The 11,394-nt window shown below is 41.6% G+C and overlaps 1 protein-coding gene across 1 annotated transcript in view; it reads right to left on the reverse strand.

Moving 5' to 3' along the window:
* The window catches only part of ap5s1 (adaptor related protein complex 5 subunit sigma 1), a 57,826-nt gene that overhangs the window by 10,895 nt on the left and 35,537 nt on the right, over positions 1–11,394 (reverse strand). The window contains exon 2 of the mRNA XM_037695267.1: positions 3,628–3,919. Within this exon, the coding sequence (XP_037551195.1) occupies positions 3,628–3,919 (292 nt within the window). The remainder of the gene's footprint in view (positions 1–3,627; positions 3,920–11,394) is intronic.

Below are 11,394 nucleotides of genomic sequence, written 5' to 3' on the forward strand. Positions count from 1 at the left end.
ATGCATACTGATGAGGGTCCTCGTTGATGTTGATGGTTGTTTTGATGCGAGTCATGACCAGTTTTTCAAAGCATTTAGCGACTATCGGGGTGAGGGCCACTGGCCGATAGTCATTCAGACCAGTCACTGTAGAGCTTTTTGGGACTGGGATGATGGTGGCAGTTTCAGGCAGGTGGGAACTGTCTCCAGGGTAAGTGAGGTGTTAAAGATGTCTGCCAGCACCTCACAGAGCTGATCAGCACATTCCTTCAACACTTTTCCAGGGATGTTGTCTGGGCCAGTTGCCTTGTGCGGATTAATCCTCCTGAAGGTACTCCTTACTTCTGCTGAGGTCACGCTGAGATGCTCTTCATCCGGTGGTGAGGTGAGTCTGGTGCTGGGTGGTCTGTTCGGGTCTTCAAAGCGTGCATAGAACTTGTTGAGGGCATCAGGCAGAGATGGGTCTGGATGAAAGCAAATTTTGCATGTCATTCGGAAATCAAGGTGCCAGAGTCTGGAGGAAGACTGGGGAGAAGGAAATGCCAGAAGTCCAGTGTGAAGCACCCACAGTCAGTGATGGTCTGGGGTGCCATGTCAGCTGCTGGTGTTGGTCCACTGTGTTTTATCAAGGGCAGGGTCAACCCAGCTAGCTATCAGGAGATTTTGGAGCACTTCATGCTTCCATCTGCTGAAAAGCTTTATGGAGATGACGATTTCACTTTTCAGCACGACCTGGCACCTGCTCACAGTGCCAAAACCACTGGTAAATGGTTTACTGACCATGGTATTACTGTGCTCAATTGGCCTGCCAACTCTTTTTTGGGACAGGCATTTTGGGTTTTCATGAGCTGTATGCCATAATCATCAGTATTAAAACAATTAAAGACCTGAAATATTTCAGTTGGTGTGCAATGAATCTGAAATATATGAAAGTTTCATTTTTATCATTACATTATGGAAAATAATGACCTTTATCACAATATGCTAATTTTTTGAGAAGGACCTGTATGTCCATGAATAATATGCCAAATAATCTCTGCCATTTTTAAACAGCTTGTTCTGCTATTCACTCTTGATTTTTTTTGTTTTTGGTACCCCATGTACTGACAAACAGGCCAGCACCTGGCTGAACTGTCAGCAGGTTAGCATATCGCTAAAGACACAGTCCCAGTCTCAACTGTGGAACAAGATGGCTAAAGTGTTAGCCGTCTTGTTAGTCGTTAGGGACTGTGTCTTTAGCGATACAATAATCTGCTGATTTATTAATGTTGCAACACCTCACTGTTCCTCTCGTAAGGCAGACACGGCTAAATGAGTTTTATACTGTGGTTTGTTTCAGGGAAGGAGGCTGAAGACTGTCGGACATGCAGCTGCAGTTCACACACACTAACGTCATGAAGGCAGAACAACTGAAGAGAATTATTATTTAATATATGTAAATAAAGGTCTAAAAAATTAATTAATATATGTAAATATTTTATTTTATAGACCTTTATTTTGTACAGTTACAGCTGTTTGTTACTATAAGTGCCTGTGTGACAACTGGGACAAACATTTGACTCAGAAATATATCTTTGTTATTACTTTATGGGAAGAAAAAAATATTGATATATACATATACAAACCGGATTCCAAAAAATGGTAAATGGACTGTACTTATATAGCGCCTTTCTATCTTATTTCAAGATACTCAAAGCGCTTTACACTACAATCTGTGCCTCATTTGCCCATTCATACAGCACTCTACATCTCTACAAAGCTAACTGAACAAATCATTCTAATGAGACTAATCAGTGCTTTAACTCACAAACACTGATGGGACACACATCAGAGGCATTGAGGGGTTCAGTGTCTTGCCCAGGGACACTTCGGCATGTGACTGCAGGTGGATTCAAACCCCCAACTCTCGCATTGGAGGACGACTGCTCTAACCACTCAGCCACAACCGCCCAAAAAAGTTGGGACACTAAACAAATTCTGAATAAAAACTCAATGCAATGATGTGGAGATGGCAAATGTCAATATTTTATTCGTAATATAACATAGATGACAGATCAAAAGTTTAATCTGAGTAAATGTAACATTTTAAAGGAAAAATATGTTGATTCAAAATTTCAAAGTGTCAATAAATCCCAAAAAAGTTGGGACAAGTAGCAATAAGTGGCTGGAAAAAGGAAATTGAGCATATAACGAACAGCTGGAAGACCAATTAACACTAATTAGGTCAATTGACAACATGATTGGGTATAAAAAGAGCTTCTCAGAGTGTCAGTGTCTCTCAGAAGCCAAGATGGTAAGAGGATCACCAATTCCACCATTGTTGCGCAGAAAGATAGTGCAGCAATACCAGAATGGTGTTACCCAGTGTAAAATAGCAAAGACTTTTAAGTTTTCATCATCAACCGTGCATAACATCATCAAAAGATTCAGAGAATCTGGAACAATCGCTGTGCATAAGGGTCAAGTCCGTAAAACTCTACTGGATGCTCGTGATCTCCGGGCCCTTAAACGTCACTGCACCTCAAACAGGAATGCCACCGTCAAGGAAATAACAGAATGGGCTCAGGAATACTTCCAGAAAGCATTGTCAGTGAACAAAATCCACCGTGCCATCCGCCGTTGCCAGCTGAAACTCTACAGTGCAAAGAGGAAGCCATTTCTTAGCAAGCTCCACAAGCTCAGATGTTTGCACTGGGCCAGGGGTAATTTAAAATGGAGTGTGGCAAAATGGAAGACTGTTCTGTGGTCAGATGAGTCACGATTTGAAGTTCTTTATGGAACACTGGGACGCCATGTCATCCGGACCAGAGAGGACAAAGATAGCCCAAGTTGTTATCAACGCTCCGTTCAGAAGCCTGCATCACTGATGGTATGGGGTTGCATGAGCACTTGTGGCATGGGCAGCTTGCATATCTGGAAAGGCACCATTAATGCAGAGAACTATGTTCAGGTCTAGAACAACATATGCTCCCATCTAGACGTCATCTCTTTCAGGGAAGACCCTGCATTTTTCAACACGATAATGCCAGACCACATTCTGCAGCAATCACAACATCATGGCTACGTAGGAGAAGGATCCGGGTACTGAAATGGCCAGCCTGCAGTCCAGATCTTTCACCTATAGAGAACATTTGGTGCATCATAAAGAGGAAGGTGCGACAAAGAAGGCCCAAGACGATTGAACAGTTAGAGGCCTGTATTAGACATGAATGGGAGAGCATTCCTATTTCTAAACTTGAGAAACTGGTCTCCTCTGTCTCCAGACATCTGTTGAGTGTTGTAAGAAGAAGGGGGGATGCCACACAGTGGTAAAAATGGACTTGTCCCAACTTTTTTGGGATTTGGAAAACATATTGAAATTTGGAAACAACAGATTTTTCCCTTAAAATTATACATTCTCTCAGTTTAAACTTTTGATCTGTGATTTGTGTTCTATTCTGAATGAAATATTAGATGTTGGCACCTCCACATCATTGCATTCAGTTTTTATCCACAGTTTGTTTAGTGTCCCAACTTTTTTGGAATCCGGTTTGTATTATATCACAATTTATCTTAAAATATTGAGATATTAATTTTGGTCCATATGGCCCAGCCCTATGTAATAGTATGTATTAATACACAATTTATACTCAAGGCCCGTGTGCTCACCTCACTGCCTTGCCCCAGCATGTGTAAGTTCTCCAAGCAGTGTCGTGTCAGGTTTCTCAAGGTTCCCTCAGCCAGTAGCAAGTTCTCATGAGGCTCACAAACCAGTGTGAAGCCCAGACTCTGGACCCCCAGCCACAAGGCGCTCATCTCTGCTGTGAAAGGGTCTCTTGCTCTAAGACGCACCACTCCACTATCTGCATCCTGCATGGCAAGAGCCTCTTCACCTGGCACCGTCTCCACCAGCAGCCGACCTGAAGCCTCCCGGGACAGAGAGATGGCACTCCTGACCTGCCTGAGTAGAAGCACATCAGCTGTCAGTGCTACAGGCAGCAGTGCTGCACAAAACACATTAAAGATGAAAACTTACAAAAAATATATTTGGACCTTATTTACATGATTTGAACTTGTTTTGTTTTGTTTCTTTTCTACAGTGCACGGAGAGGACTTATTTGTGAACTGGCACTATATAAATGAACTGAATATTAATTCAGTGTTTTATATAATATGTTCTAATGGTTTTAAAATGAAATAAACTTATTTGCTTAAAATTCATTCATCCATCCATCATTTTTTACAGCTTCTTCCTTTTCGGGTCACGGGAGTCACTGGCGTCCATAACCAGCTATCACTGTGAGATAGGCAAGGGACACCTGGACAGGTCTCCAGTCCATAACAGGGACACCTGGACAGGTCTCCAGTCCATCACAGGGACACCTGGACAGGTCTTCAGTCCATCACAGGGACACATAGAGACAAATTAGACAAAAAAAATTCACTCTCTCTCACATCTAGAGACAATTTAGTTACCAATCAGACCAAACATTTTGTATCAGTCTTGGTGACTTTGTGTCCTCCACTGCTCGCCTCTAATGTGGGGTCCCCCAGGGCTCGGGCCTGGGCCCACTAATATTTTCTCTTTACTCGCTTCCACTTGGTTCCATACTTAGGAAGCATGGTATTTTCTTCCACTGTTATGCCGATGACAGTCAGATTTATGTTCCTCAAAAAAACAGATATGTACTCTGTCAATCCATTGCTCAGGTGTCTTGATGACATAAAAGCCTGGATGGCTCTAATCATTTTAAATTTCAATGAGAAAAAAACAGAAGTGATGGTTTTTGGTGGTACCACTGGCACCCATCCTGTAGATCTGGGACTCTTGGCCCAGTTCATCAAGCCCACCATTACAAATCTTGGGGTGAAAATGGATATGGATCTTAAGCTCGACAGTCAGAGAAGTTCAGTTGTTAAATCAAGCTTTTTCCAGTTACGGCAGCTAGCTAAAATACAACCCACAGTAATTCATGCCTTTGTGACCACTAGGCCGGATTACTGTAATGCTCTTTATGTGGGGGTTAGTAGCTCCTCCATTGCCCATCTTCAGATGGTGCAAAATGCTGCTGCACATCTTTTAACTGGCACATGTAAACATGAGCACATTTCCCCTAGAGCTGTATACCGAACCAAGGTTTTTATATGGCACCGACCTAACTGCACCGGTCGGTGTATGGATTGAAACGTCACTCTTCTTTCGGTGTCAAGTTTCGGTATTGGCTGTAACGGGTCACGTGGTTTCAGCACGCAGGCAGGTAAAACACCAGACATATGACAAACAGACTACGTGTTTACACCCAGATCTGTATAGAGCTGCCCTACAGCTGTATGTCTACGGTGCTGATTCCGCCCACAGATGGGGTTCACGTGTGCAGTGCGTATGACGTTGAACGACTTCAATTTACAAGAGGAAAGTTGCTCCATGTTTGTCTTCAAGGGGGACTGCAGCCTCCCACCTCCTCTCAGTGTTAAAGTCAGCCTGTGAGTGTTGAACGGCCTGATTCATTATCTCCACGACCAGACTCCTCTTTATCAAAGAACTCTGAGGATGACGCTGTGTCTGGGATTTCATCTGGTAAGTTTACGTTTGTTAACATTACTGCAGCTTAATATGTGCATCGCGGTGAGTTAAACTAGGATCCATGTAACGCTAACTTGAAGATATTAGTGTGTAGCTTTATTTTATGGCTATCTATGTAGCTAGTTAAAATCAAAAGCTAACTAAAGATTGACACTAACAGATAAAGCTTGTAAAAATGTGTTCATCCAGTGGATCAGCTGCTTAAACAGTTCACTAATGTTCACTGTTTGTTTATGTTCTCCTCACAATAGTTAGGGAGATGATCAGAGCCCTAAACCCCAGAGAACCACAGAGAAGTTTCAGGAAGAGACACATAGGTGCAGAAGTCTGCATAAACCCTAACCTCAGTGAATCCAGTGACCTGCTGGTGGAATGTGAGGGACAGTGATATCAAACTGACAACCAGGTATCTGTGTGTGCAACAAGCATCATCCACACTCTCAGAGTGAACATTTTCTACTGCTGGAGACACAATCAGCCAGGAGTGGGCTTGTTTGGGTCCAGAGAAAGCAGACGTTGAGTTTTCTGAATAAAAACTGTTCAGTGAAAAGGTCCTCAGTGTGTAGCAGTGAGCATTAGACATTGGTTTGAAACTGTTCTTTTGAAATAGAAATTGTTTATTTATTTTTATGTAAGAAAACTGCTTGGAATGGAAAAATACCATAGTTAAAAAATAAAACTCAAGATTTGTACTGTAATGTGTAACGTAATTTTATTTTTGTTAGAAGTGATATAAATTACAAAATTGGTACCGAAAAAAGAACCGTCCAGGAACTGACACCGAAGTGAAGGTACCAACACCAAATTTTTTAGAAAGGTACCCAGCCCTAATTTCCACCATTTTAGCCTCACTTCACTGGTTGCCCATACATTTGAGGATCAGTTTTAAGATTATTTTATTTACTTTTAAATCTCTCAATGATCTTGCCCCACTTACCTCTCCGAGCTGCTACATCCTTATACCCCTCACGTGCTCTCAGGTCAGCTGATCAGCTGCTCCTGAGTGTGCCCAAAACAAAGCTCAAGCTTAGAGGTGATCGTGCCTTCGCTGTAGCAGCTCTTAAACTATGGAACGGCCTACAGACAGGACTCCTCACTGTCAGTTTTTAAATCCCATCTTAAAACCATATTTTTTCCAAGGCTTTTGACACCATGTGAGATGTTGATTTTATGATTGTTATTTATTTGATACTCCTTTTACTGTTTGAATTTTTATTGCATAGCTGTTTATGTCTTTTTAATTATTATTTTTTTATTTTATTTTATTCTTTGTTGTGCTTTTTAACTTGTCTGTACAGCACGTTGGTCCTGTATGGGTGTTTTTAAAGTCCTTTATAAATAAAGTTTGATTGGATTTCAAACAGAAGCTCGCTCTTCGTCTACGTTGGAATATGTTAACAGCTATGTCTATATGTTGGTAAATTTAATTATGGTTATTTTTTTGCAGCAGAATAGTAATGAAAGTCTTTTCCAGTGAGCCTTATCTAACACTTGTTGTAACTGGAAGGACATGAGACATCTGCAGAGAAGGTTGACCGCCTGTCCTGGCCAAGATGATTCTTGGCAGGCGGTTTATTGTGCACTTTGAAATAGTAGCAGAATGCAGAAAGAAGAGCAGAAGTGTGACAGTTAATAAATGCAAAGAATAATCAAATGGATAAGCTTCACAAAACTCTAGGTAATAATAAAGCAAAAGTGTTTTCAAGAGTGACTGTGACTGAATTCCTGCAAAAGGATTTCTCACCACAGTTTACTAAAACTTTTACCAACAGTGTCCCTATGCCAACATTTAGAGATTATTTTTAAATACATGTAACTCACAAAGGTCGCTGAAGTCATTTGAATGTGACAAAAGTAGAAAAGTCTATTAATAAAAAAATAGTCAGTGCTTTTGAATATTCTGATTCAAAGGCATTTTGTCAAATTAAACTGGCCTTGTCCAAAATGGTTCCCTTAACTTTACATTTTGTTGCGCACCATGTTGAGACAATCGTGACATTTTTTAACCCTCAGAGATGTCTGCACCTGTTCACAGGTATTTTGTTCCACTCCTCAAGAACAAACTACTCCAGCTGTCTCAGGTTTGACTGTTTCCTTCTCCAGATGTTTCAGCTCCTTACACAGATGTTCAACAGGATTTACATCAGAGCTCAGAAGGCCACTTTAGAATAGTCCAACATTTGGTTCTGAGCCATTCCTGGGTGTTTTTAGTCAGAGTCTGAGATTCTTTATTGTCATTCGCACCTTATGTGCTTTTGAACGAGAACAGAATCTTTGAGATTTTTCAATCTGGCTTTAAGCAACTACACAGCACTGAAACAGCATTAGTAAGGGTTTGTAACGATATTATGATATCAAACGATTCTGGTGAATTTGTAGTACTTGTGCTCCTGGACCTTACTGCTGCTTTTGATACTGTTGACCACAGTATCCTTATATCACGGCTGGAACAGTGGGTTGGGATCACAGGTGCTGCATTAGAATGGTTCCGCTCAAACCCGAGTGGCAGGAGCTTCTGTGTCAAGGTTGGTAATAATGTATCTGCCTCATTACCTCTTTCTTGTGGGGTCCCACAGGGTTCGATTCTTGGACCCCTTCTGTTCTCACTTTTATTTGCTCCCACTGGGGTCCATCCTGAGGAAACATGGTCTTTCATTCCATTGCTATGCTGATGACTGCCAGATATACTTGCCTGTGAAACCAGCAAGTGTTTGCTCCATTCACCCTCTGTTAAAATGTCTGGACGACATTAAGGCCTGGATGGCTTCAAATTTCTTAAGTTTTAACAATGAGAAGACTGAAGTCATTGTTTTTAGCCCTAGCTCAACTGCCGCCACTGATCCTGTCAAACTGGAATCTCTTCAGCCATATCTGAAGCAGTCTGGTAAAAATCTCGGGATGGTTTTAGACTCTGACTTCAAGTTTGACAAACAAATCAATTCTGTTCTGCAAAAAAGCTTCTTCCAACTCAGACAGGTAGCTAAGCTCAAGCCAGTATTGTCCAGACCCGACCTTGAGAAACTAGTCCACGCCTTTGTCACAACCCGATTAGACTACTGTAATGCACTCTATGCTGGGATCAGCCAGACCTCCATCTCACGTCTTCAGCTCGTCCAGAATGCTGCTGCTCGGCTTTTATCCGGAGCTCATAGATATGAACATATTACTCCAGTTCTGTCCTCCCTTCACTGGCTCCCTGTTTGTACAAGGATAAGTCTTTCTGTTGACCTTCAAGTGCCTAAATGGCCTCGCACCCCTTTACCTCTCTGAGCTTCTGGAACCTTACGTTCCCTCTCGGGCCCTGAGATCATCCGATCAGCTGTTTTTGGCTGTTCCAAAAACAAGACTGAAGCTCAGAGGAGATCGGGCTTTTTCAGTCATGGGCCCCAAACTCTGGAACAACCTGCCCCCCAACATCAGGCAGGCCACCTCCCTTCCTCCCTTCAAATCCCTGCTAAAAACACATCTGTTCTCTCAGGCATTTCACACAGTGTAAACTGATCTAGTGTTTTTTTTAATCTGTGACCCTATGTTTTAAATGCTTTTTATTAATTCTTCAGTTATTATTATTAGTGTATTGTATATATATATTTTTTCTCTCTCTTTAATTTTACTCATTGATTGTTGTTGTTGTTAAGCACTTTGATAACAGGTTCTGTTTTAAATGTGCTCTATAAATAAAGTTGACTTGACTTGACTTATGTGGTACATGCGGTGGAGCGAAATTATGTACACAGTGTCCCAGTTATATCCAACAATAAAATGTAAAAGAAAAACAATGATAACATCCAAGATATGAACTAAGAAAAACATCAACTACATATACACCAAGCACTAATAGCATAAAAATATCACATCGAACATCAGCACAAACCTGAACACGAGTCCATGTAAGCAGATGAGCATGCATGAACACATCAACATTGAAACAGATCAGCAGCAACATGAAACAGATCAGCAGCATCATGATGTGATTTTTTTTTCACTGATTATTCTGGTTAGAGATTCATGAGTCTAACAGCCTCAGGGTAGAAGCTGTTCCTCAGTCTAGTGGTTCTACACTTAATGCTCCTCAACCTCCTTCCTGAGGGGAGCGGGGCAAAAAGTGCGTGTGCTGGGTGAGTTGGGTCCTTCATGATGCAGATGGCCCTCTTCCTGCATGTGGAGGTGTAGATGTCTGCGATGGTGGGGAGGCTGACTCCAACAGACTTCTGTGCAGCTGTGTTTTGGATCATTATCCTGTTGGAGAACTGTGGCTGAGACCAAGTACGCGCTGCTCATGTTCAGCTGATTTTGTGAAACCGATCATTTGCAAGCAGGCAAAAAAAGTCATGAAAAGTATAAGCAATCATCTCTTCTATTGACATATGCATTATCTTGAAAGAGTTTCACTGGTTTCTCTGAACTAGGGCATTAACAGAGTACTCGAGTAATCTACACATCGATTGCTAGGACATCGATCGAGGTTAAAAATTTAACATCGAGTATCCGTAGTGACGTCATATTATGTGACCACCGTATGACCGTAGGGGGCGGTGTTGCACTGTTGCAGGTCACAGAGCATGGTGTAACACCGGGTCCAATCCACCGAACCAGAACCAGTTTCGGTTTAAGTTTCGTTTTTGTCGTGCTGCACGTTTCTTCACGTTTGCAGCTTAATAATAATAACTAATAGTTTTGTTTTTCCTGTGACTTATTTGCAGTATGATAAATGGTATGAGCATAATATATGCTCCCAATGTTTTGTTGGTCTTTTTTTTTGTAAATAATTACCTTTTTTGCCGTTTTATTTATTTATTTATTTTTGTATCTTGAGATCTATGACATCATCAAATACACGAGTTCTACTCGGGTTTTATTATGTTAATGTCGAGTTTAAAAATTATACACTCGTTCAACCCCTACTCTGAACACAGATTTAAGGTTAAAAAAATGTTTTTTCTTGTGCACAAGTTAAGGAGCGTTAAGTGTAGAACCACTAGACTGAGGAACAGCTTCTACCCTGAGGCTGTTAAACTCATGAATCTCTAACTAGAATACAGGTCCTTCTCAAAAAATTGGCAAATTGCGATAAAGGTCATTATTTTCCATAATGTAATGATAAAAATGAAACTTTCATATATTTCAGATTCATTGCACACCAACTGAAATATTTCAGGTCTTTAATTGTTTTAATACTGATGATTATGGCATACAGCTCATGAAAACCCAAAATGCCTGTCCCAAAAAATTAGCATATTTCATCCCACCAATGAAAGACAAGTGTTTTTAATACAAAAAACGCCAACCTTCAAATAATCATGTTCAGTTATGCACTCAATACTTGGTCGGGAATCCTTTTGCATGAATGACTGCTTCAGTGCGGCGTGGCATGGAGGCAATCAGCCTGTGGCACTGCTGAGGTGTTATGGAGGCCCAGGATGCTTCGATAGCGGCCTTAAGCTCATCCAGAGTGTTGGGTCTTGCGTCTCTCAACTTTCTCTTCACAATATCCCACAGGTTCTCTATGGGGTTCAGGTCAGGAGAGTTGGCAGGCCAATTGAGCACAGTAATACCATGGTCAGTAAACCAGTTACCAGTGGTTTTGGCACTGTGAGCAGGTGCCAGGTCGTGCTGAAAAATGAAATCTTCATCTCCATAAAGCTTTTCAGCAGATGGAAGCATGAAGTGCTCCAAAATCTCCTGATAGCTAGCTGCATTGACCCTGCCCTTGATAAAACACAGTGGACCAACACCAGCAGCTGACATGGCACCCCAGACCATCACTGACTGTGGGTGCTTCACACTGGACTTCTGGCATTTTGGCATTTCCTTCTCCCCAGTCTTCCTCCAGACTCTGGCACCTTGATTTC

This window comes from Nematolebias whitei, chromosome 21 (assembly GCF_014905685.2).
Source record: "Nematolebias whitei isolate Nwh7 chromosome 21, NemWhi1, whole genome shotgun sequence".
Taxonomy (NCBI): domain Eukaryota; kingdom Metazoa; phylum Chordata; class Actinopteri; order Cyprinodontiformes; family Rivulidae; genus Nematolebias; species Nematolebias whitei.